The following is a 26,851-nucleotide window of genomic DNA, read 5'->3' as shown; positions in this document are numbered from 1 at the left end:
TATTTTGCCGTGTGTAGCAACGCCCCCTACCGTCGATTGGAATTGACGTCATCCACTCCCCCGAACCCTCATTGGGAAAAATCTTGAATGGAATTCTTTGGATTTGTTTTTTGTTTGTTTCGTTTTTGATTCGATTTTGCTGTTTACGCCCACAAATAGGAAGCTGATCAAGGAACGTGTTGGAGAAAGATGAAAAGAAGAAGAAGAGTTAAAAGGAGTCAGTAGTTTATTGACCAGTCCAAGAGTACATGATGCAGTGAGAGAGGACAGTGGACGAGCAGACGAGAGACATGGAGAAAACACACCCAACACCATCTGGAGAGGACAACAAGAAGAACCCTGCACGAGGCCTCGATATGTACAGGCACCATTTAGTGTGAACTTGATTAAAAATATTTAATGGGACACACACGCAAGCACAGGCACACGCATGGACACGCACACGCGCGCACACGCACACACAAAGTGCTCTCATTTGCTTATTCGTCATCGTAAATATGAATCAGCTCTTTTTGTTGTTGTTGCTCTTTCGAAGCAAAATGAAATGAGATGAGGGAGCGGCCAAAAAGAGAAAACGATGATTAGCGGAAGATTTTTCAAATTCCAAGTCAATCCCGTTTTGTGCAATATCTCTCCTTTGCATAGTAAATAAAAGTTAAATGTTTTGTTGTTGACATGCACCTTATCGTTTTCTAGCATATTGTCTTACAGATCCTGGGGGACTCCCAGATAGAATTATTATAAGCCCACTATACAGTAGTGATTGCATGCAGCGTTTCCTGTAGACTTGATTCCTACTTAGAGTCTATGAGAGTAAAAGGCGAAGCTGGATGTCGTCGGGTGTGGATGGGTGAGCCCTGGCTAGACACGACAGAGGGCAAAGTGCTCCGTGTGCAACATCCATATGTTCATGGTGATTGCTTCTTTGGCATTTTCTTGAACGTCAATACTGCGACGGGACCGCGTGTCGCACTTGATCTCTGACATGCTTCTCTTGGACGCCACACGGCGAGGCTCCGGCGGTTACATTTTTGGCCCGAATTCGTCATTATTAGTGTTTCAATAGCCTGCTATAAAACATGCTAATGTAAAAAAAAAAAAAAAAAAAAAGTCAGTGAAAAATCATTTCAAATCTGAAATACTGAAATTATGTACAAGTTTTGACACCATTCACTTTGTGGCCTGCGTCTCACATGCAGTCCGCTGTCATGTCGTCATAGTTTGAATGAGGCGTTTTCTCCCCGCATTGCTTTCCTTTCTCTTTGGAAGGACGTATTTTTGCTGACTATTCACAGCTTACGTTGCCATGCAGAGCCCGTGGAGAGGTGCTCTTCATGCCAGAGGGCCAGCAAGCAGCGCTGGACGTGTGGAGAATCATGCCAGGTGTCAGAGCACCTGTGCACTGGCACTGAAAACGGAGAAAACTGTCATTCTACAGATTAGGCTTGCGTGTGATGAGTGGTGTGAAAAGGCTAAAAGGTTGCGCGCGTCTAATATCACTACGATGGAATTTGTTAAAATGTCCACTATTTTTTTTTTATATATATTATTAATATTCAAGTAAATCTAATGCCAAAGGTCAGCAGCAATAAGTGCAGTCCAGCTGTCAGGTAGCCAACTAAGGAAGCCTTGGAGGAGTCCGTCTGTGATTGGCGTCCGCCCTTCAGCGTTATATGGCTGTGGCGTTGGGGTCGTAGCGCCGCTTCTTCACATTTCTTATGAAGAGACAAGAAACACGTGTTAGCGTTCACAAACTTTACATCCGTGACTCCACTGGTCCAACATGGATGTGCAGCCTTATTCATCTGTCTTGGTCATCTAAAATAAGTGAAAAACTTTGACTTTGTTTTCATTTGCATATTCACAATCAGATGTTTTACAAATTTACTTATTCGGTAATCAATGTTTTGTTATTTGCGGTTTGAGTGCTCAGGGCAAATCCTTGTCTAATATAAAAGTATTGCTTCGGTGCCATCTTGTTGGCAAGGAACTATGAGGTGCGTCAGAAAACATTCAGCACTAGTGTCACGAATGAGATAATTTCTTGATGACCACCCTTGAGCTTTAGAAAGTGGGGGGAAAAAAAAAAATCACACGGAGCCAGGTCGGTTGAGTAGAGAGGTTGACCCAGCACGCTGTTGTCCTTATCGGGCAGGAACTGTCAGATGCTCACAGCATTTTGAGAGGGTATGTTGTCATGGCAAAGTAGCTACAAGTTTTCAGGCGCAATTCTCAGGATTTATTTTGTATACGTGTTGGGTTTGAAATCTATATTTTTCTGACACCAGTCCCTGAACCTTTCTGACATACTCCATACATTAAAGTGAGGGGAGGAGCTTAAGCTGTCCGATAGAAAAGCAGAGCTGTGCCACCATCTTGAGGCATCTATAGGCAATTACAAAGGGGGCTCAGTCCGTATCCTCTGCAAAGCACGATTTTCCTATTCAACGAGGCTATGGCTTGACTAAATGGCTTTGGCCTGAGCAGAAAAACAGCAAATAGGTGAGTGTTTCAGTGGAGAACAGAGGATAGGTAAAAAAAAAAAAAAAAAAAATATCAGTGAATGTGAAATCTCACATGCCAAACGGCATTATAGGACTTGAAATCAGATCCAAATACAAAATGCAGACAGACGTCAAGGAAAGGCTGCTCTATGTTGACCAGTGCAGCTCGACTGCAACGAGATCCAACTGAGGTGTTGACTTTCACAAACTATTTGCTTGAAATGATGCTGAATTTATGTCTCATAAATTATGACTCGCTTGAGTCGCCCAAAAAGCAGTGAAACCTTCGAAGGTCTGTGAATGCAAACAGACCCCGTCGGCTCCTTGCAGTCATCTGGAGCGTGCATGCAGACGGCAGCTGACGATGTCTTATTACCAGTTGTGAAAAGAAAGCTGACATACAATATAGTCCAAATAATCTAAAGAGGGAGGGGCGAGGTGGGGCGGGACATCATGTCGGCAACTATCACAACAATGGCACACCAACAAATAGGACAACAGGAGTGATGCACAACCTCCCCGTACTGTGGCTTGTTGTGGGGGCTCCTAGCACTCATGGTGTCATGCACCTGATCCAATAGAAGGCCCGTTAAGGCTCGGTGTCATGCAGTGCAATGCGTCGTGTGTGTATATATCGGGCACGTGAAGCAGGCAGCAATGGCGGCCGGAGAAAAGGGAAGGGGAAGGACGCGCGGTGGGGAGCAGCTCTTATCTGCTCCACAATGGAAGCGTCACCCTCTGACAGTGAAGATTTGAGAGTTTTGTGACCTTTTCCAAACCGGAGTGAACATGCACAAATGTCTCTCTTTCTTACCTCCGCCAAGAATCTTATGTGTACAGTATGTGTTTGTACTGATTGGATAAAGCTACAAATGATAGCGGAAAGGGACAGTACCATCTGCAAAATCCCCAAAGGTGGGACAAGATGTTCATAATGCGCGGTTGATCATGGTTCACTGCTGGCATACGCGCGATCAGAAACACTGACCTACATTTAGAAGCTCGCTAAATGCTAATTTTTAGCTGTATTAGTTTATTCTCAAAATTCTATTCTCATGATTTTGTAGCATTTGGCTTGGCTGCATTTCTTTCAGTACATGTGGAAGATCAATCTTTTTTTTTTTTTTCGGGATAGGCCAAAATAAGTACCTCTGTTCTATTATTTAATGTACAACATCAAGAGTTCTATAATATTTATTGCATTAATATAGCTGTTTTTTAATAATATGTGTTATATATATAATAAATATATTTCATTTTCATTTGACATACATTGAAAAATATATTGAATGCATTTTATTATTTTTTTTGCAAATGACAAAGAGAAAAAATTTTGAAATAAATAAGTATAATTTTTTGCATGTATAGAAGATTGAAAATTATCGACACAAACATTCATTTGCAGATATATATTTATATTTATGTGCACATTTATGATATGTAAATAATAGATACATCAAAACAATGTATTCAGAACATTTTGAACCCTGCCTTAAAATATATTTTTATTCCTTGGTTTTCAACACAGCGTGTGACTGTCACCTTGTCAAAGTGTCTTATTTGTTTTTTTTTTTTATTTCTTTATTGTTTTGTTTTAAAATGATGTCACATTCAATTGTCTCATGTTCCGTTTGTACAGCACACTTTTGGCTGTGGCTTTTCTTAAAATACGCTAAAAATAAAAATGAGTTAAGAAAAGAAAAAGTATTAAGTTATTATAGAAAAATACTATTTTATACGCACATTACCTTTTTATTTACTTCATACGTGAGATGACTGTCCCATACCCATTTGTTCGTTTTAAAAATCAGTTGTAGCCGTTGAACAAAAAGGCCCGAGAGAAAGACAAGGATGACCCACGCCACACTAATTTGTGCTAACACACTGGCGGCCTACCCTCCATATTATCTTAAAAAAAACAAAAAACAACAATACACCTCTGAAGCCTTTTAACTATCGTCTTAGCATGCATATCAAGCACCGAGCTCGGCCCGATCAGCCCAATCAGTTTGAGGTTCTGCTACAGATCCGGAGACCGGCCGCATGCGGAGCCCGTCCGTCCTTGAACGTCCTCTGTGCGCTCTCGTCACACGTAACAAGAAACGAAGCGTTCCAGGAAAGGATGCTCTGCGTCATATGTCGTCGGTGTGAATATTCTGCAGCAGGAGCTCAAACTCTGGCATCGAAAAGCAGCGGGGATGCTGGAGGTCGAGCAGGAGAGGCATGCGGCATGTTTGCTTACTTAAAACCCCATCCAGTCCCCCCCAGCACTATGGCAGCCACAAGGATGGCTCCGGCGATGGAGCCTATTATTAGATTGGTGGCACTAGGACCTGCAAAGGGTTATGGGGGGGAAAAACACATGAGTTTCTACGCTGGTGTGCTGTAGCAATAACATGTAACTATAGACGATTCCACATGATTACAACGTCTCGCATGCTCTCCAGCCCCATTCTAATGTTTACATGGTGTGACCGTCAGTGGCCTGCTTGGGAAGGTTGAGCACCCATCAAATGTTTGACTAAACAGATTGATGGGTGATATCTCTTTGTGTGGCCAGAGAATGGTTTTCGGGGTCAACACACACAGAAAGGTCAGGTCACTAAGTGGACACTTCTTCTGGTTGTGGACTGTTGTCCATCTAAATGCCCCACATGCCCCAGAAAGGAGAGGATCACAGGAGCAACCACATGACGACTAAGAAGAGGAGGAAGAAGAGGAGGCAGATGAAGAAGAGGGCTTGTAATGGGGAACACCAGGAAGCGGAAGGAGCGGAGGGGGCTACGGGTAAAGGGGGGGTGGGAGGGTTGGGTCCATCAATCAATCACACGACACTGAAAACAACCAATCATAAGACATGATTATATGGTCATCACCAACACACAAGAAGACACAAAGCCACCGGGACGCACACACGGGCTCAGGCCGGCTCACGAAACCGCCCGCACACTGAGGCACCACTATGAGAGGAAGAGCTGTGAAAGGGTTAAAAATGCTTACTCTATTCCCCACCCTGTGCCTCCAAAAATCACCCCCAGGGCCAGAATGGTCCCTGCTACAGCCCCTATCAGCCTGTTAGTGGCCACGCTCACTGTGTGGAGGGAAAAGGAGCATGGTTACCACCCTGGCAAAAGACAAACAGCAGGCCTCTGCTTCAAGAGTCCTGGATCAAGTGATGCCCGCCCGTCCCACCTAAACACTCCCGACCGACCCTTAACTCGGATGTGTCCAAGTCCTCTCGTGCAACTAATGAAGTAGACAAATCCAATTCTGTTCTATAGAAAAAAAAAAAAGTCACCACCTAGAAAAGTATTTAGTTCCACTGTCATGAACTTTAAAATACACCATCGTAGTCGGCCTACGAGATCAGCAAAAACGAAAAACCTGTTATTTTTATGCATTGTTAACCAATTTGAAGTTTTGAAAATAGCTTGAGAACAAATCCATTAACTCACTTGGACGCTTAACGATCTGAGAAGTGTTGTAAAAGTCTGCATCAGTTTAAAAAAGGTTAGATGCATCGATAATATGCCTATTTAATTAAAAATGGATCGATTTAATGCTTTGGCGCAGAAGGAACTGGTCAGCCAAAAGCAAATATTTTTTGCGACTGAAATATTATACAGTTTTGCACTGCACTTGAATAAATGAAAAAAAAAAAAAAAAACAACTGCATTTTGCAATATTGTGCATAAACGTAAAATCAAAATTGTACCTTACCGTTAAAAACATTTAAAACACAGTTGTTTTAAAATCTGTCAAATATAAAACTTAACAGCTACATACAACCGAACTGCACTGAGGCAGTTGTTCTTTCACGTACCACTAGAGGAAACCCGCAAACCAAAATGAGAATTGCTGTCTTAAGGAATGACATCGTAACACAGCAAAAGAACTGAAGCTACTAAGCGGTGCAAATAAAGCGGCACGTTTGGTAAGAAAGAGGTGAAAACTGACCTTTGGGCCCTTGAGTTGGAGTAGTCTCGGGGACTTTCGGAGGGTCAGGCATACTACAGTCCGTCCCCGCCCACGTGGTGTCACAGGTGCATGTGGCTTCATTGTTGCACACCTGCACGCAGCATGCGGGCATAAAAGTCATATGCTGATAAAATGCGCATATCATATCATTAAATAAATAAATACAATTCGCGTCACTTGTATTGTGACAATACACTTGGTGGGTTAAGCGGTTATGACACGAGTTGTCGTTTCCCACCGGGACTCACCCCGTGGGCGGAGCATACTTGTCCATTTGGTCCAGTGGGGCAGGTGCTAATGTTGAGTGACGGGATGGACAGACACTTGTGGTCAAGGCACATCATTGACGGCCCGCAAGGACTGCCGTCATCCACGTAGCCTAAATCGGTCTCATCGTCCAAAAGAACGTGTCCACCACTGCGAGAAAAGGAAGGTGGGCTGTGTTGCACTAAAGTGATTTTATCGAATCCTTCTGACCAGAAATAACAAGTTTACCTGCAGTCTATCAGCCTGCCTTGATGGTTAAAAGAGGTGGGGGTGATATCTCCTTTCATTGTTCCGATGCGGGGGTTGCGGCCAATGTTAGTGCACAAGAGATAACCACAGAAGACATCGCTGTGAAAATAAAGAGAAGATTCAGATTCGTATTCAAGGTCCTCAACATCCATTATCTGAGTCGCTTCTCCTCATGAGGGTCGCGGACGTGCTGCAGCCTCTCCCAGCTGTGGCTCAAAATGATGAACAATTGCAGGGATTCACAATGCATGAAACATCTATTAATATGCCGAATATGCATTATCATTTGGGAATTGTGAAGGTGTACCCAAATAGTTTGGGTTTGCTACATAATTCATTTTTTTTTCCCACTTCAAACTTGGCATGGCCTCCCTCCGCCTAGACTGCAAAAACACAAATGCCGCGAAGAGGTCAGCAGAAAAAAAAACTGTCACAAAATCTCAGATCATTCCAGAGTTGCAACTGAATGCTGTAACCGGGGGGCAACTGTCAAATAAATCCCAGTCAAGCGAAAGTTCAATAAGTGCTGACGAGCTGCAGCTCAACAAAGAAGTAACCATTTCACCATTTCTGTCCGTGTGAAAAATCCGAACTTGCAGGAATTTCAAAAGCTTTGTAAGGTACTTTCTCACTTGGAAGACTCTAGAGATGCAAATGTAAAGTCGCAATATGTGGAAATGGTTTGGGAGGCGCTTTCTATTTTGGTACTCACTGTTTGCTGCACTGGATCCATTTGTCGCCGTCCCTTCCACAGTTGCCCTTCTCGGTGCCCTCTGTGTTTAACTTCTCGTAGCAGAATTTCTCGGAGCCTCCAGCCTCTGATGAGACAAACAAGCAGAGTAAAAGGGGCTGTGCGAACTGGGCTGCAGCTGAACTTCCCTTTGTGCAGGCTATTTTTCTTACTTGGTCCCCAGATGTATCTGCACTGGTTCTCTCTGGTCTTACACTCCCCGCTGTAGCACCGCCCCTTCAGGTGAGAAAGCAAATTAGAGGCATCTGTGCATGGAGCTAGTGTAGTTTATGCTGCTATTATTTGCATCATTTCTATTCTCATGCCTACCTGGTTCACCTGGCAGAGGTATCCATCTTGTTTGTGAAGGTTGGGAGGGCACTGCAAAGAGGCAGAACAAAAAGTCTTACACATGCGATAAACAAAAAAAGGCAACAACAAAATGAATACAGTAAAACATTACAAAAGAAAAAAAAAAGAAAAATAAAATTCTATAATACAATTCATAAAAAGGAGACAGTAATGACAAATTGACTTAAATGTAAATATTTTTCTTAAAATGCATCAATTCAATAACAATTGTGCTGCTGCCTGCTTTAGCCACTTGGGGGCAGTGTAACGCAGATACGTCGATACATCTGCACAGTATTGAAGTCTCATCTCCTTGAGGAGGATAAACAATATACCGTGTTTCTATGAGTACTGTTATGTTAAATGTTTAAATGTGTTGCTGAATAATTTGTGTTCAAATAGTAATGGCTCAATGGGTCCCATTATGTTTTAGAATTAGCATTAAGCTAGTAGACTAAAGGCTAAGCTAATTGTTTGTGTGTAATCCTCCTAATTTTATTTTTAGTTTGACAGTACACTGGGAGTGGTTTTAAAAAGCTTGAAGCCCCTTATTTGAGGAATTGTTGACCCAAGTATTTTATTGCTTTAGCTTGTGCTCACAAATTAAACTAAAAAGATGACAGCTCAGCACATGAAATGTTTTAAGTCAGATCACCCATATCTTAAGTTCCACTGTATTTTAGACAGTATTTCATCCATGTATTCTCTGACCCGCTTATCCTCACAAGAGTCGCTAGTGTGCTGGACCCTATTCACATTTTTTACACCGCATTTAATGAATGATCTAGTCCATCTGTCCATTTAAAAAATAAATAAATAAAATGTGGCACACAAGTTAGTCCCGCTAATGCTATAATGGCTCTGAGCAGCATCGGGATGACATCACACCATGACCGCGGTACTTCATCAACTTTGCTGTGCCCCTCACCCTCAAGTCTCTCCATAACCTCGCGCCATAATTGCATTTCATCACATAGAAAACGGCAGGCTGTGCACGAGCTGTTAACTTCCCCTCCATTACAACATAGGCCATTAATCACTGGGTCAATGAGGTGACATTGCCGAGCGCATTCAATGGCGAAAGGTAGTAAAGTGCTATATAAACATAAAAGCCATTTATCAGAGAAATTTGATTGTTCGCTACCGTGCCGTGACATCATGACGACATCGCTGCTTTTCAATGTTCTAAAGCATTTTGTGCTGGGCCGCACAAAGAAACTGAACATCAAAAATCTATCATAAGAGTCAGGTGCCTTTATAGACAACAAAAAACAATTATGTAATATTTTTCTTATAAGGAATACTAGCTCTCAATGATATGCTTTAAAAAATATCCGAGTCATAAAATGATTTAAGGCAATGTAAATAAATTAACAGTAAATAATTCAAAATTTTGTGCATCATAAAAAGAAGCGGAATAGTGCTTCTACTGCTGTAAGTTACTCAGTGAGATGATTTCTCTTTCTTTTTTGTATAATTTACAAAGAGTGGCATTAAACAGCTTGTAGCCTCTCTTTTGATGATTTATTCCATTGAGTTCACTGCTACCAAGTCAAAGAAAAAAATCTAAAATTTAAAAAATTGGCCAATCAACAGCTAGTATTCTGAAGAGTTCATAAGTCGGGCTGCTCGTATCTCAAGGGACCAATTTATATTAATTCATCACTTCTACATAACTGCTTTCACACGCACAACAACAGCGTATGAAATTCCGTCCCTGCATTCACACAACAGATTGAACAGTGTAATATTGCCCTACAACAACACCTGTCCAGAGTCCCCAGAGCATGTTTCTGAGATGTCGCAGTCATTCACAGCATAGCGGCAACTGTAACCTCGCGGGAAGAACTGTCAAGAAAACCATTGAAAAGAATATGTATTAACATTTGTGAAGCGTCACTTAAGATAACAATTTCTTCATATCAATACTGTGCATGCAGTCAAGCTGTTACCAGGCACGTGGTATTGCAGCAGGGGCCGTCGCTGCAGTGCGCCCCGTTGGCCAGCGAACACTTTTTGCAGCATCCCTTGTAGCACTCCTGAATATCGAAACCAAGCTGCAGTTATCGGAACACAAACATGGACTGCAAACATACGTGACATCCTGTTGGTTGGGGGGCGGGGACGGTAAACTCACAGCTCTCGCGCCGCAGTCGCACTCCTCGCCCACTTCAACAAATCCATTCCCGCACTCGGTGGCCTCGAACAACTGCCAAGATACATCAAGTGGGTATGAAAAGGCTCAGTTCATAGACGTGTTCGGGTGGTGAGCATCGAACCTTTGTGGGCCTATTAAACAGGCACGAGCCTCCGCCTTTCAAGAGGAAGTCCTTGTAGTCTGAAATGCTGCATTTGGAGAATCTGCGTGGGTGTTGGACACTGGCGAGTGGAGGGGGAAAAACATCTGTCAAGTACATCTGGAAGAACTGAGCAAAGATTCTGGACATTTTGCTTAATTGTTTTGTGCGTGATGAGCTGCTTGTCAAATGCAACTCAAGGTGTTTTGAGCATGTAAACATGACTAAGACAATCAATTCATTTATATAAATGAGTCCCAAGGACCATTTCAAACGTCCTGCAACTTTACAACCCGATGGGACTCAGCCAATACTGGATGGATGCCGGCCGTTACCCCGTGTCCTCCATGATGCAGCCAGTCCACGAGTCAGTGCAACCGCATTCCTCTGCAAATCAAAGATGACAGGAAAGGGCACGGAAACAGGAATGAAATATTCCAGCACTTTATATTTTTACTTTTTTTTTTTAAATACAGCACGTGTGGCCAAATTACAAGAATCACCTGTAAACATATAAGTAGGACAAAAACAACAATGTAATTGTGCAAGAGAAAAAAAAAGTTGTCATCACAATTGACATTGAGTAGTTAGCCAATACTGGTTAAAAAATATTAAATGGATGTTGACAATTTATTTATTATCGTGGTTGTAGTTTGTAGAACTGCGTTATACTGGGAGATGTTTTTGTTAGATGCAAAAAAAGTTGGTGCAGCTGTGCCTAGCGTTACCGCCAGTAATTTCATAATTTGTGAAACCATCAATATTTGCTCTGTGTACTATTTTTGAGCTCGCAGTAGTTTAGGTCAGCAGCTTGTTTGAATACAATACAGCATATTTTCACGAGATGAGCTTTACGGTACAGAGAAGTTCAAGCCTTGTCAAACTGAGCTGGTCACAAGGAAAAAAAAACGTGGTGGGCATGTGGATTAGGTTTATTTACTGAGCTTTTAATACATCTGCTGCGTAATTGCGGGCAGTTAAATGACTAAAAATGGCTTTTCAACAACCATGATAGCCGCAGATCACTTTGGTTACGCCACAAACCTCTTTACTGGAAACAGGGAAACAGGAAGTGCAGTTTCCGGGGTTGCTATCTTAAAACCTCAAACCTCTATATGTGCCTGACAAACCACTGCCGTGCCAATATTTTGTCTTGCGATCTGGCTCAGCAATTTTGCCTGCCCTCTGTTAAGAAACATCAAATAAAATGTATACTTCTCTTGGAGGCGGGGTCCCACTGGATGGCCAGATTCTGAGCCAGGCTCTGGGATAAAGAGCCCGCCATGGACCAGGTGCTGCCATACTGTGAGAGCAGCAGAAGGTCAGTCACGCCATGACCCGCGTGACAAGAGGACATTAATGCCCGGTGAATCTGACCTCATTGACGCCAACTCCCCGGCTCACGGAACACATGCCTCCGAAGTAGGCTGCGCTGCTTCTGCGGTAGTGAAAGGTCACATTTCTGTAAGACCAAAAAAAATAAAAATAAATAAACATCAAGGGGTGCCACCACCTGTGTTGTGAAAGCGTGATTTTCGGAGTTTACGAGAAGAGGTGCACGGCGTCTGCGTGGTGCTTGATGCTCTGCTGGCGGTACTTGGAAAAATCCCGCAGCATTTCCAGCGGTCTCACGCTGACCGGAATCTGATCTTTGTCTGTCCAGATCTCCAAAGCAACCAGCACCACACGCGTTCGCAGCTGCTCTTTGAAGACCTGCCATTGATGTGTGCAGGGAACCGAGGACGGACAGAAGCAGAAGCAGCACAGGCGCGGGTCAGTGTGGCTTGCTTTTCACCAAATGTCAGCTGAGATGAGCTTTTCAGCTCAACCGGTATTGAAAATCGACACATGTGGCACATGTAAGAATAATGTAAGAATATAGCTGCACTCAGAAAGTAATTCACGGGAGAAAAATGGCGAAGGCACAGTGTGCAGTAACGAGCTATTGCTTCTTAATGTAGTTCAAATTTAAACCAAGAGGTGGCACTAGACCTTTAAAACGCTGGGAGTGTCAACTGCAATGAAATGAATAATTTACGACTAACAAGCCATAATTCTGATTTTAATTTCCAAGCAGGTTCAGGCTATGTATACACAATAATAGGATTTAGTTTTGAAATGTGAATGAAAAAAAAACAAGACTGTAAAACCATGTATTGCTTTTCGACTTTTTATATTTGATATGTGAATGAAAGTTTTGTTAAGTCAAGCAACTCAACTAGCAGGATAAATAACTGTTGAGTTATAACCAGCCATGCAATAACAACAATTTTGGCAGTGATGGTAGGAATTGCGCTTTCCACTAAGCAGCATTTTCATTGTGAAAAAAGTGGAAAACAGGTCGCGGAATATCACATTCACACAATTCCGCTTTTGCCAACCTTCTTGGCGGTATCTGGCACGTTGGTGTGGTACTTGAAGAATGGTGCTAGAAACAATCTGTTAATCAGTCGAGAGAGAATAACCACTACTATGAAACAATGGGAAGGGAATGGGGATAACACACAAGGTGCTTTTTTTCCCTCTAAAAATAGATGTAAGGACACACTGTGTCACGATTTCCAAAATTTACTGAGCCAAGGAAAACATTTAACATTTAAAATCTCAAAAACAAACCACCAAACATAAATGTCAGAAAGTAAAAGTTTTAAAATTATTATGCTCTCCTCTCAATGACATCACAAACTGACTTGCTCTGAGGGAAATCTGGGACTTTTAAAATGCTATTATAGCAGCAGTGGGAAACAGAGTTTTTTTTTTTTTTTAAATAAAATTAATATAAAAAATATTTCAGACAAATGAAGTGAAATTGGATCATTTCCTGCAAGATCCCTGATGATCTCCAACGTCACACTTGCGTCACTGCACAAGTCATCATCATGTGTGTTGTGGGAAATGATCAAATTTCACTTCACAGGTATGAGAAATTATTTTCTATTCACGAGAAATAATTATCTTTCTTCATATGTCTATGTCAGCGACACAGTTTCCAGGCCGAACAATTCAATGCAACAACAGCTTTGCGTTCTAATAAACAGGCCCAGATTTCACACTGTGCATGGAAATTTGTGAGAAGAACTTCAATTTTCCCATCAATATACACTTTTTGAGGTTTTTTTCTAATGGTGAAATAAGTGCCTTGGCTCCATAAAGGTTGGGAAACAATGATTAAGCCTCATGGCAAAAAGAAAATACTAAACTGTTGTTACTGTTGAGTTCCTGTGGCGTAATAAGTGTCCTTGAAAGCACATGACGGAAACGTAAACTAAGTCAGACCACATCAAACAGCTGACATGCAGAAATGCGTACACAAGATTCCTACGAGGGGCTACTATAATATGAATAAAAATCATTTGAAATCAGAATCACACTAATGAGAGAAATGTGGGGGGAGACGCTCACATAGCCAACAGTGCCACCTTAGTGTTACTGAGTGAGTCAGTCTGGACTTAAAAATTTTTGTCCAACTGACTGAGCTGCGCAACACAAACAACAAGTGAAAAACAACTCCGGTCAAAGGGAAGGTCTTACTCACAGCATCCACCAGATTCACCACAGACTTGGCAAAATTCCTGGTGTACTGCTTGGTTTTGTGTCGTTTGTACTGCAGCCACATAGAGAAGAGGAAGAAGAAGTAAAAGTGCCTGATTGTTTGATAGGAACATACCGAGAAAAGTACACGTACTTACCATACTGTGGTCGCTGACAATCATGATCTCCAAGTATTTCATTTCCTCAAATACAGATATCTGGAACATAAAAAGAGCAGATCATCAGTCGTGACCAAATAGAAGCACACTGCCGTTTTTCCCACGACTGTAGAGTCCTTGTGTGATATGCTTCGGAGTCCGGGCAAAACTATGCAAACAGTTGACATCATTGCATAACAATTTACGGGCTGTTGAAGGCAGGTTTGTGGTGTCTCTTCAGAGAGATGAGATCAGACACTCACGGCTCGCTTTTTCCGGCGCATCAGCCAGGAAAGGTCATCCACCTCAGAGAAGAGGCTCTCTTCCTCCGCTATGAGTGTAAACAACAAGCAAAAAAAAAAAAAAGTCAGCATCAACACACATGGTAGGCATGTATGGCCAGTTCATTAGGTACACCTAACCATCATAGAGGGACAGTATTTTTAAATAAAAAAAAAATCTTTATTTATTTATTTATCTATATTTTTTTTCTTATAGAATTCTTCACAGTCATGTCATATGCCATTGCATTTTAGGTGAGAGTTTTTATCCAATGACAATTAAGCTAGCTTGTGTCGCCAGGCAGATTTCGTAGTACGCCTTCAGACTCAACAGTATGGGCGTTTATGCTGTGTGAGTGAACGGGCTCTTTTTTAACCCACAATGGCCGAAGGAGGGAAATTTGCTAGGCCATTTTCAAGACGGACCATTCGGGAGAAGCAAGTTCTCGAGGGCCGAGTTCGTCCAACACCAAGTAGTGCGTAACTGTGTGTCTGTATGTTATTTCTCCAGCCATGGCGCAATAAATGATGGAGTAATGAGGTGGATTTATTCAAGTCGGACAAAGTAGGACTTCATTTAAGGTCTACGTGTGAAATGCGCAGCTCGCTTAGTTGTATGTATTGTCTACTGAAGCCATTCAATATGGAGAAGAAATGTGTGAGAGAACAGGGTGGAGAACCTTAAAGAAAGGATGTTTTTGAGGATTATGTTTGACAGCGTCGTAAATCTTTACCCAGTTGCTGTGACTCATTTTTCCACTGAAACGAGGCGGTTCTTCTGAGCTGATGAGGCCGTCCAGCAGTGTCCTGAGGGTGAGGGCAGAACACAATCAGCGGGTAAAAGTTTGGACAGGGAAGGTGTAAAATAAAAGGTTTAAAAAAAAAAAATCTTGTGTATGAAGAAGTAATAGAACCTTAGAAATGACCACGCAAAATACAGTAAAATGTTAAGGGCTCGGTTTTGTGCGGTTTTGCTAAAACATGTCCAGCGACAATGGAATTTTTTTTTTTTTAAGGCGAAAACCACTGACGTAATACAATCCATAATTCCACACTCTTTACGACTTATGAGATCTTCTTTGTTTGATTTACAACGGGCAGATCAACAAAGCACCAACTGGCTGGCTGAAGAACAAATTTATAATAATTAATCAGTTGTAAAATAATTGTGTGCGCCCACCATAGAGGTGTGCCGACCCCCAGTCACCTCAGCTCCTCTCACTTCTCCCTAATCGCTCTTTTTTTCCTTCCTGCTTCCTCTCTTTTATCGCAGGAAGCAGGGGTTCGATTCCGAGAGATGGCCTCGCACTCCCCTGATTCCTCACCTTCCGTTCCTCAACCTCAACATTTTGTCCCTTGTCCTCTCCACCCTTTCCTAAAGTCAAATTCTAATCTTCAAGCATCCCAAAGATGTCATGTTTGTCAACCAAGTGACGTCAGAAAGAAAAAAAGAAAAAGCAGCTGACCCCGCTCCAGGAAACCGTCACACATGTTTACGATCTTTGCTGACACCCAGCTTTTCAACCTTTAGACAAACATTTACCCGTTGACGTCCTTGACACTCAAAAGTAAGTTAAGCGAAATGGGTAATGCGACATTAGAGTGGTATTGATCCGACCGAACACGTGTAATCAGAAAGCCGAACATGATTGTGATTGCGCAATAAAAAGCAAAGTGTAGTGGAAGTGTTGTGAATATATTGTGGAAAAAATGCTTTAGGGTGCGACTCGCTTTGTTGTTTAATTACCTTTTTCAAAGCATTAATTTTTGACACAGTCAAACTGTAAACAGCAGGAATGATATCATTTAACAGTATTATGGGAACAATACCAAAGTGATTTCCACAGAGGCTGGTGCATGGGTCAAAGGAAGAAGACATTCAAATGTGGTGAGGATTAGGATTTGGGAGATTTGGAAGCATATACTGTGACTGCCATTTCATTTTGGGGCAATGTTGCAAAAATAACTGCCTGAGTTGAAGTTTTTCTGTCGCCAAATCTTCTCCAACTGGTGCTTGACTTCAGTCGGGGATGAAAAGTTTCTTGTCAGAAAGCAATTTTGCGACACTGTTCCAATGTCAATCGGTGATCCATGGGCAAGGGAATGATATGTTTACACGAGCCGCAACGCTGAAACTGTCAAATGGCCTCACGTCTGCCCAAATAAGAACTGACACAAAATAGTAAAAAAAAAAAAAAAAAAAAAGGTTGAGGTTTGTGCACTAAGGTATTCCATTCTAGTACTACAGCATAGCCCAGGTGTGGGCAAACTACGGCCCGGGGGCCACATGTGGCCCGTTAAACGTTTTAATCCGGCCCGCCAAACTTGAAAAAAAATAAATGAATAAACCTTGTTCAAACCCTGTTTTATTTTCTAAATACTGTGGTTTTTCAAAGACATATATTTTGTTGTAATGTTTTTGTTCGCTTTCATTTAAGATTAAATGTATTTTTTTTCTCCGATGAGGTGAGGTTACCAAAACACTCCATCCATCTGCCCCTGGTCCGGCCCCTCTGTCAAATTTTAGAACCCATTGTGGCCCGCCAATCAAAAAGTTTGCCCACCCCTGTCATAGCCAATGCCACAGTAATAATAATAATAATAATAACTTAGCGAAGAAAAAAAAAAATCGAATGAGACGCATACTTAGCCGATAACTTACGATTGAATGAGTCTGTTGTAGTGGCTCAATTAGATACACATAGGCTCCGTCGTCAAACATCCCACTGAAAAGGGAGAGAGGCAGCTCGATACTGAGTCAATATTAGAAAAGAGCTGAGATATGTGTGTATGAATCCCTCGATGTCGTGCGACGAGCACACAATTCTGCTCACTTACTGCAGCCCGTTGCAGGTAGATAAGGCCACACGGGAGCCGCCGTTGCCTCTCACCTGCCCGTGGTAGTAACAGTGCTCACCGCCCTGAGGGGAGAAAGAGACACAGTGCTATTGCAGCATCACGGCAGACGTGGTTCAGTTCTCAAGCATTGCAGCATGTGCATTGAAAACCGGGAGTTTCGGTGGGGATTTAGTTACTCGGCTCAATACATCTCTTCATGACACTACTGTCACCTCACAATTAGAGAATGTATTAATATGGAAAAGCATCTGAAGGAGTTCAGAATCAATATTTATTTAACGCATGTCAAACTAAATAAAATATATCAAAATCACCAGAGATGCTGATTATTAAAGTATTCATGCGCACAGTTTCTTACAAGCTCGTCAAGGTTGGCGGTGACAATTTTTGCTCTGACAAACAAATCAAATGGTGGAAAAATGATGACGTCATTGATGGCCAGGCACTCTGGCCCAAGAGGACGAATTTGAAATCCGATTTGTTAAAGAAACAGTCCCGTCGCTAATATAATTTAAGTTCTAACGCCCAGCACTTTCTGATTCTGAAGTCCCAGGGCAGATTCGTGGCTAAAATCTGGTTGGCCAAAAATAAAATGTAACAACCACAAACAGGTAAGTGGAAGCCGTGCAGCCAAGAGAAACGCTTTGAAGGGATGACAATAGACCGCTGAGAATAAGTTAGGACAATTTAATGGGACAAATATTCGAATTCAGATTGCTAATGAAGACCATACGCCACTGGCGTCACACGGTGGATCACAGCCTACATGTGTGGATTTCTTTTTTCTTTTAATAATGAAATCAGTTTTACGCCTCTGAAGTTGCAGCAATTTGTCTCGCAGATGCTGATACATGGGTCGGCCCCCTCTGCTTTTAATTGGGATCGTGAATACATTACAAAGTAGGTCTCGGTGCTATCTGTGACTCAGCTGTCAAGACACCGGCTGAGTGGAGGACTCGTGCTCTCTCTCTCTCACTTGATCCATCGAACACTGCACTGACACTGCAGAGTGCTTCCCCTCCCTCGTCACGTGAGCAGAGCTCCGGTAGGAGGCTGCAGGGGGGGAGCGAAAGCCTGCTGATTCAGCGAGCGTACACCCAGCCCATGCAGCCTGAATCAGCAGCCGCAAACGGCTCTTTTTGTACAAACTGCTTCACTTACTCACTTGTCTAATGTTTACGAAGGTGTATGCACCAACCGGCCACGACATTTTGGACCACTCGCGCTATCTAATAAGAGGCAACGTAAGAGCTCTGTCGCATAGTCTGCTGTCACAGAGACATTACTATTCAGCTCGGAAGGAGAAAGTAAAATTGTTAAAGGTAAAGGTGATTTTATTTAAAACATGCACCATGTACAGCGACGTGAGTTCTCGGCATTTAAGTCATCTCTGGTTTGCAGTGGTGCAGAACTGCACTGCATCAGGCGCAGATGTGTTGGTGAATATTTTTGCTTTGTGTCTTTAGCTACAAGGCGTATGAACATCATTATGATGCGGGGCAAACGACCACCACGATAACGAACATGTTGTTAAAGTAATACCCCTCTCGGGTCAGCTAAAACTGAGCGTGATTATCTCGGTAAAGGCAGAATATCGAATTGGATCTAATTAGTTAGTGCATCCCACAATGTGGAACAAACTGCGCCCAAATATTTTTTTTTAATCACTCGTGATGGCGAGCTTTGCGTGCTATTTGTTTTTTTTTTTATTTGTTTGACGTGTTTTGAATCGTATAACACTTTGATCAACCCTGTTTAAATGTGCTCTTAATAAATATGGATTGGTTCATGGAAATAGTCATAACACAGTAATCACCAACCATCCATCCATTCATTCAACCAGGCAGCCCATCACGAATGCAGGATAGTCGTCAAGCATTTCCATTACCTTTGATTGGACAGCTTTACCCCCTTCGTAATGGAGCTCCACATAATCTGAAGACAGCAAGTCACTGCGAAGACAAAAAAAAAAAAAAAGGTTGCTTTCAGTGAGGAGGGGGAAGCAAGGAAGTGACGATGCATCGGATTGCACGCAGACATTGCTGCCTTTAGTGGCTTGTGACTCACTTGTGTGGGTTGAACTCACTGTTAGCCCCACTTGAGTTGACCTTCACACAACTCAAAACCACTGAGTCACTGTTTGAAAAATGCGCAAGCAAAGGTACACTCACAAACCACATCTTCGCAATTTGGTGCAAAACAGGTGAAAATAAAATTCTAAAATTATTTTGGATTTTTGTGGAGTATAAAACCGAGAGGTGGAGTATTTCTAACATTTAGTTTAACATAATACAGTGCAGCACAGGAAATTATAATCGCAATAATGAATATAGTGTTAGATTAAGACACTGGTTCCTTGATTTATCAATTTAATTTCTTCTGTGATGATCTCATTTTAGCAATTCTTTATTCCCCTTTGAAATGCCATTAGTCTATTCTACACCCACCCCCCAGAAAAAAAATAGTAGCACAGTATGCAAAATATTAACATAAAAACATACAACAATGGAAAGAAATAAACTGGGTTCATAAAGTGTAATTACGATAAAAGTGTGTATGCCTCAATAATTAGAATTAGAATTAGAATTAGAAATCCCTTTATTGTCATTGTACTCAAGTGTGCAACGAGATTAGAGGGCTCCCCTCTCCAGTGCAATACAACAATAATAAGGGTGTGGCCCAGCAATTAACGCCTCTCATTATATCCCACACGAAATGAAGTGTCCTTTGAGCGAAGCTATCCAACATAACCGCCTAAAACTTTTTGGCAATTTTTATGAAATCACAAGTTGAGGTTCAGCTCCCACTCAGCGACAGTTTGAATGTGAGTTTAAATCCACCTGAGCCTGAATTCGGCTGGAGTAGGCACCAGCTCACCCATGACTCTTTAGATTAGTGGTACAGAAAATGGGAAGGAGGGATGGATCACAGTTGAGAACACCAAATTGCTCAACATGACACCAAACTTAAATTGAATGCTATAAAGGAACGTGGAGGCTAAATGCGGGGTATCATCTTCAACCTTGAACAAAAACGTCCTGCAAAGAAGCTGCTGTCAGCGTCCATTAGCATCGTATACATTCAATCCGTATGCTAACTTCCGAGAGAGTGCAATTTCAGCAACAAAGGCGTTTTTTTTTCTTTCCCTTGAGTCACCTCACCAATGAAAAAAAAAAACCTGCTCTTCTTCCAGGGAAGGTGGCAAGCGTTTCGGAACAAACGGATTACCGAGCAGATTTTGTCCTGTGACACACTACCGGCGGCGTGACATTTGTGAGTGATGCTCTGGAGCATGCCAGCAAGAAGCGCACTATTACGAGAGGACGCTCAAGGCGTGAGAGCGACTCCTAAGTGAGGTGCTATTTTTAGCGTGACACACAAGGCATAGAGCGGAGAGTGGGCCATGCCGAGGAGTAATGGCGTGCGTGTGCAGGGGCCGGCGGGCGCCATTGAAGCGAGTCACCGGAATGTGAGCATCTTGAAGTGAGCTTTTGTTGAACTAAAGGGTGTCTGTGGATGTCGTGAGCCACAATGCAGCAGCCGCGGCAAATAGGGAGGACCAAAACGCTACAGGAGAGGCTGATATTTGGCACCACATCAGAAGAAGCTCAGACAATTTAAGTGACACCAAGCACTGCCACGCCTGATCATCATGCCCCCAACACACGGAAAAAAATCTCCACTTTAAGCATGAATGCAGACGCCTCATAAGTTAGTCGGTACATAGTTGTCCTATTCATCTGCATACACGCCACATGACATCATCCAGAACATTATGTGCACTAGCGCAATGATGAGCGAGCTTTATTAATATTCTGCTTTTCTAAAGACGAGTGGTTGTATAAAGTGAATCACCAAATATGTTGTAATTACATTGATTATTTCTGAAAGTGCAGAGGATGTGTAAAAAAAATATAAAAAAAGATATGACATACAGTACAATCAAGTTGATACCAAGTATTCTGAAGTACGTCCAAAATATCCATGAATCCAATAAATATAGCTCTTTTCCATTTGGTTCATGACAACCCAGCTGACAATGACAATCATTCACACCTATGAACCTTTTAAAGCAGGGATGGGCAACTTAAATGAATTATAATTAGCATAATTTTAAGAGACTTGTGAGGGGTTTTAAATAAAACAAATAAATAAAATAATAAAAAAAACTTGACACCATTTACAAATCCCTCATTTTGAATCTTTTTTTTTTTTTTTTTTGGAACATGGGAGTCAGCGGATGGATAACCCCATGCAAGCACAAGGAGAACATGCAAACGCCACACAGGAGCACTTTAAGCCTGAATTTGAACCCGAAACTTCAACTGTGAGGCAGATGTGCAAACCACGAAAACCACTGTCAGCAGTGCTGCCAGACGTGAATGCAACATGTCATAAATCCAAGTAAGAATAGAGTATTATGAAGTACTTCAAGTCGAACCAAAAGGGTAATTAGGAGCGAATATGAATTAAAAAAAGAAATGTTAAGGCAAGTTTAGAACAGTCAGTATTTAAGATTAACCGAGCTTGCGTAGTGGGTAGCGTCTCACCACCCTAAAAATTGCTACGGCCGGTGTTGTGGACTAGACGTTAAACAACTAAAAATTTTATGTAGTCAACAATGTGTTGCAAGTTGAGTTGAAGACGTAATTGAGATTCTTTGAGCGCAGCATAACGGTCCCCGATCTATATTCCGTCATGGGCCGGTTCTCACGCAAAGAATAAACAAATTAAAACAAATAATGAAAAACACAACTCACATTTACATTCAATGTCGATGTTGTAACGGTAATGATATCATCCATGAACCAAAAAGTAGACTGCTAACGAGCGTAATCGTAGCCAAATGATGCGTTTATCAAAGCGGCTGTCGCTCGTGATGGGAAAATGAAACTTCACATTTGCTTCACGAACCAGTTGTTGTTTTTTCGAGTCCTGTAGATGGCACTGTTGCTTTGAATAAAGGATTTAAAAATGACAAGTCAGCGTGCTTTCAGCCCAATGTTGAACTGAGAGTGCCATCTACTGGAGTGGAAAAATACTACAACTGGTTCATGAATCAGATTTGAAGCTTCATTTACCCCTCACTAGCTGTCGCATCATACTGAGAAGCGTTTGTAATATTGTGACTCTCCTGTTAACTAAATGAGGTGTCCAAAATGCAATCATCGTTATATGATGTAATTATTAGGAGGCCAGAGAATTGCTTTCAGTTGACACTCCCAGGTGAATTAAGAGGTAAAGTCAGTCACGGGGCACATTGCAGATCTGCCTCTTCCGTATATAGAGCAAGACTGTCGCAGCGAAAACACCGAGCACAATCCAAACTTCTCTTTCTCTCATGCGAGCGCACACACACACACACACACACCAAAAAAAAGCTGAAGTTAGCATCTCAAAGATAACCTACACGCAGACATCTTGGAGATGAAGGTCACGCTGAACTTTCACTGTCCGAATGTACAAGATGAACGTTGTCTTGGCATCGTTCAAGATAGCTGATGTCACACTTCTCAGATGACAATCTGTCACCTCTAATGTCAGATCATGTCTATGTCTACAATGGAGAACGATTATTGAAAAAAACGTCGAGACTCCGGCAAAATGTATGTTTAATTTATTTTTGAAAAACCTGCATTTCTGCAAACTCTCCATTATTGGCACAGCTGCAGCCTGCCTCGCGGGATGAAAATTATTTGCTAGTGTTAAAACAAACCACCACTTCCTCTGTGATTTGGAAAGGGTTACAAATCAAGCCCCTGCCGTGGAGAGTGCCAGCCTTGATATCTGACACCACTCAAGCATGACGTCTGTATGAAATGACCATATTTCATGACAGACCCCAGCTTTAAATCACATTAGGAGCCGAGGGATTCAATTAGCATTTCAAAATCCTTTGTACACATGCACATTAAGCTCTCACATATGTAGACCGGGCTACTCAGCGAAGGAACTAAATCAATATCATTGAGTGTCCGGAGCCTCATGTCTCCGAACGGGACAGTGATCTGGAGAATGTCTGACTCCAAGCTCATTTTGAGTCAAGCCAATTAAAATCTCATTAAAGAAGTGATCTTTCAAAATTAACGTTATACGACTCTTTGTCTGGAGCCTGCCAGCTATAAAAAATTAAAAAAATTAAAAATATTCTACAGTTTGGCTGGTACTGTACTGTTGAGAATATTATTCATTACCTTTGACAAATGCTGTACCATTCATCAAAATAAAACTTTTACGCACCCTGTATTTCACAGCCTGACATTTTAATTGTTTGTATCATTGTAAAGGATTGTCTCCATTTTTTTTAGTAAGATTATGCAAAAATGACTAAGCCGATTTGCGCAAAATGAAGTGGAGGGGCGGGGCACTCTTTCATTTGTGACAATTTCTCAAAGCCTAATGCATGAATCATTCAGGTATATGCTAAATATTGTTGAAATGTTCCTTCATCAAACTGCAAATCATTCTTTCGTCGCGTCAACAAAGTAAAACAAGTAGCTCAGCCATTTCACCACAGTGTGGATCGAAATACAATAATCCAGTGGCGCAGCGAGTAACCATCCAACCTCACAAGCTGATGCTGTTCTGGGAGACAAGCTCACACCAAAGGGGAAACCACAGTCTGGAAATGTGTTGACTAACAACCACAGTGGCGAGGATTAAATTGTGCCTTTTACTGACATTCAGGTACAGTATTTGTTTGTCTGTGTGTCAGCAGGGATGTGCAAACACAGCTTGGAAGCAAAATGTTGTTTGGCATGAATTAAAACTATTGTTTGAAATTGTTGGCGAAGATGTCCTCTACAGGATAAAAAAAAAAAAGAGGACTTACTTGTTCAGAGTGAGATCCAGAACAAATCGGGTGTCGAAAGCATCTAGTTGGAAGCTGACCTGAGCAAGGTGGATCGCCTGTAGAGAGAGGGGGGAAAAAAACTATGAAGTCATTTCTAAACTTCCGTTGTTGAACGTGTACAGCACCGCCTGTAAATTATTTGGCTCAGTAACAAGCAGAAGGAGCAGTAAGTCGAGCAAGACGAGCAGGTGCAATGGAGTCAACGACTAGATGGATGGTTTTCTCGCATGTCATCATGACTTTATGCTTTAGTGCAGGGGTGGGCAAACTACGGCCCGGGGGCCACATGCGGCCCGTTAAACGGGTTAATCCGGCCCGCCAAACTTGAAAAAAATTAAATGAATAAACCTCGTTAATGTTTTATTTTCTAAATACTGTGGTTTTTAAAAGACATATGTATTGTTGTAATGCTTTTGTTCACTTTCATTTAAAATTAAATGTATTTTGTTTCTCCGATGAGGTGAGGTGATCAACACACTCCATCCATCTGCCCCTGGTCCGGCCCCTCTGTCAAATTTTAGAACCCATTGTGGCCCACCAATCAAAAAGTTTGCCCACCCCTGCTTTAGTGGTCAACAACACAAGGTTAACGTTCATGTAAAAGAAATGTATGCACGGTGCATCTTTGATGGAACTATTATGACGCCCTCTTCATTTGTTCATCATGATTAAAGTTAAACCGCCGTTGGAATAGTGTTTTATTGTTTAAACACATGAATATTACGTCAGTTGACATATTATATGGCATATGTTTATGCCCAAAACTGTTTCTCAAAACATTTCCTTTACCATTAACTCATTTACTACCATTGACGGCTAAAGACGTCAAAGATCCATTTTTTTTTTTTTTTACTCGGCTGGTAGTGAATGATTTCATAATTAATTCCGTTTTATTAATCTCCCTCACACAAAAAAAGAAAATCATCGTTCCTTTAAAGATACAATGGCTTGTCACTTGGGTGACATCTGAAATGATCAAATTTTGTGCATGATGGATTAGAAAACATACTTGCGGCCATGGTGCAAACTCATCGGCATACGTTTTAGTGTAGCCTGTACCTTGCAGACGAAAATTGGGCTAGCTATCCAGTCCCCACTGGACAACGCAAACAGATGTGGCGAACAAATGACAGATGGTGGTTCTGCTTGGGTGCAGCTTTCTTCAGCACCACGCAGCATGACTTTAGGCGGCTATTTAAGTGCTTGGAAAACAGGATTGCAAGCTTGTGAGATGGGCTGATAAGCGGCGTGCGGTGAGGTGATCTGCTGATGGTGACAAAATCGAATCTGACTCGGCTCTCTATTTGCCTACCTGACTCTCTGTGGCTTGGCTCCTGGCCCGCGTGTCCAGGTCATGGTAGGCACTCTCAGAGTCCTCGTTTAGGAAGTAGATGAGGCGAGATGGGTAGGCGATCACCTGCTCGGCTGCATGGTGGGCTGTGTCTTGCGAAACGGGTGCTGCAGTCGCCTGTTGCTTCACCGGCACTGCGTCCCTCTCAACCTTGTCCTCTGCACTGTGAGAAGCTGCGAGAGAATCGCACATACACACACACGCACACGCGCACGCTCACACCTGAGCCAGCTGTCAACATCGAGTCATGAACACACACTGGCAAAGAGGTCAGGGTGTCATTGCAACACTTTTTTTGTGGTTCAAAGAATAATCGGAAGATAGTTGAAATGCCTGGTAAAAAGACTTTTGCAGAAAATTATCATACATTTGACTTGAGCGGCATATTTTCCAAAAGTGCCCAATCACCTATTCATGTCACTCAGCTTCAAATAGACAGTCAGTACCATGCAGACAGGATCACAACCCCTCCTTAAAATGTGTGTATATATTTTTAATTCACATGCGGTAGCGATTTTGCACAGGGCACAAAGCTGGCATGTTTTCGCCTGCCTTACACCACCAGCACGTTAAAGTCGCAGCACATAGACACATTGTCTCGAATTAATTAGCAACGACCCGCTAAAATACAGATAAGGAAATCGCACGGGATGCAAATGATTCCCCTACAAGCAAATAAAAAAATACAGCGCTACGTACCGGATGACGCTGGTGATGCGTGAAGCCAAAGCGTGAGGATGCTGACGAGCAAAGTGTCCAGAAATATCAAACGCATGATTCATATTTGATGACTGAAATATCTCGATATTAACGCAACAAGATAGCGTGCCGCTTGCAGCCCATCGTGGCAGGCAGGGAGGTGCCGATGATCAGACTGATGGGGAGGATGAGGGGGGGCGCTTTCTTCATAGGACCGGGAGGCACTGGACTGCTGCTGCAGATGATGGTGATGATGATGATGATGGGAGGAAGAAGAGGAGGAGGAGGAGGAGGAGGGGGAGCACGGAGAAGGCGGCGGCCGTGCAGCTACTGGAAGTCCATCGAGCAGACTCCTCCTCGATGTGCTCGAACAAGTCCTGCAGGGGCACACACACGAAGACAACCCGGAGACAGGAAGTGGTTGCACAGGATGATTCAATGAAGGACGAATGGCTGATCTGGAAAGAAAGGGGAGAGCCGCTCAGTCTCTCGCCTCCGTGTAATTGGGAAGTCAATAATGCCAACACGTGAAAAACAAACATTACTGTAACCTGATAGAGGTTGAGTAGTTTTTTAATATAAGAGTTGAATTTGACGAATTTTCCCCAATTGAAATGCTAATAGAAAAAGAATAATCTCGTTCCGCCTCTCAGAAAAACCCACAATCATTTGTTACTTGATTTTATTAAAGACAATTGGCATAATACAAACAAAAATAACCACAAACAGAATATGATCTGAAA

At 42.2% G+C, this 26,851-nt stretch overlaps 1 protein-coding gene and 1 long non-coding RNA gene across 5 annotated transcripts; one reads left to right on the top strand and one right to left on the bottom strand.

Annotated features, from left to right (window-relative positions):
• Positions 1-208: 208 nt before the first annotated feature.
• Positions 209-26,566, bottom strand: LOC148323632 (disintegrin and metalloproteinase domain-containing protein 23-like). Of its 4 annotated transcripts, XR_015846461.1 has the most exons (27): positions 26,109-26,566; positions 25,371-25,582; positions 24,038-24,114; positions 19,094-19,157; positions 17,185-17,267; positions 17,009-17,072; positions 15,081-15,153; positions 14,329-14,396; positions 14,066-14,125; positions 13,912-13,980; positions 11,923-12,089; positions 11,754-11,838; positions 11,592-11,679; positions 10,712-10,763; positions 10,359-10,458; positions 10,217-10,288; positions 10,032-10,118; positions 9,847-9,927; positions 8,059-8,109; positions 7,902-7,965; positions 7,711-7,816; positions 6,978-7,097; positions 6,731-6,899; positions 6,462-6,573; positions 5,505-5,595; positions 4,747-4,837; positions 1,658-1,715 (listed from the first exon to the last, which is right to left on the bottom strand). XR_015846461.1 is itself a non-coding variant. In XM_088314615.1 (26 exons), exons 1-26 carry the CDS (start codon positions 26,182-26,184, stop codon positions 1,670-1,672), a joined length of 2,337 nt encoding a protein of 778 aa, XP_088170741.1. In that variant the 5' UTR covers positions 26,185-26,566; the 3' UTR covers positions 209-1,669. The 4 variants fall into 4 exon arrangements, 3 of the variants coding, with proteins under 3 accessions (XP_088170741.1, XP_088170740.1, XP_088170742.1); XM_088314615.1 differs by lacking the exon at positions 4,747-4,837 and having other exon boundaries at positions 209-1,715; XM_088314614.1 differs by lacking the exon at positions 5,505-5,595 and having other exon boundaries at positions 209-1,715; positions 26,109-26,565.
• LOC148323633 (uncharacterized) lies at positions 11,198-14,411 on the top strand. The gene is made up of 3 exons (XR_015846462.1): positions 11,198-11,969; positions 12,040-12,149; positions 14,307-14,411. It is a non-coding gene; the product is annotated as an uncharacterized LOC148323633 (long non-coding RNA).
• Positions 26,567-26,851: the final 285 nt, after the last annotated feature.

The sequence above is a fragment of the Idiotropiscis lumnitzeri genome, chromosome 14 (genome assembly GCF_059441095.1).
Source record: "Idiotropiscis lumnitzeri isolate Australia: NSW breed Sydney's pygmy pipehorse chromosome 14, RoL_Ilum_1.0, whole genome shotgun sequence".
Taxonomy (NCBI): Eukaryota; Metazoa; Chordata; class Actinopteri; order Syngnathiformes; family Syngnathidae; genus Idiotropiscis; species Idiotropiscis lumnitzeri.
The sequence above is the reverse complement of the archived record's forward strand: the minus strand, read 5'-3'. Positions and strand labels throughout refer to the sequence as shown.

What these genes read in the sequence shown, in the direction of transcription:
- LOC148323632 (XM_088314615.1), bottom strand. Translation starts at nt 26,184, where the DNA reads ATGCGTTTGATATTTCTGGACACTTTGCTCGTCAGCATCCTCACGCTT. An exon ending in TGGTGAATCTGGTGGATGCT is followed by an intron (nt 12,090 to 13,911) that starts GTGAGTAAGACC and finishes CATCAATGGCAG; the next exon opens with GTCTTCAAAGAGCAGCTGCG. An exon ending in GGCACAGGGTGGGGAATAGA is followed by an intron (nt 1,716 to 5,504) that starts GTAAGCATTTTT and finishes TCTCTTCATAAG; the next exon opens with AAATGTGAAGAAGCGGCGCT.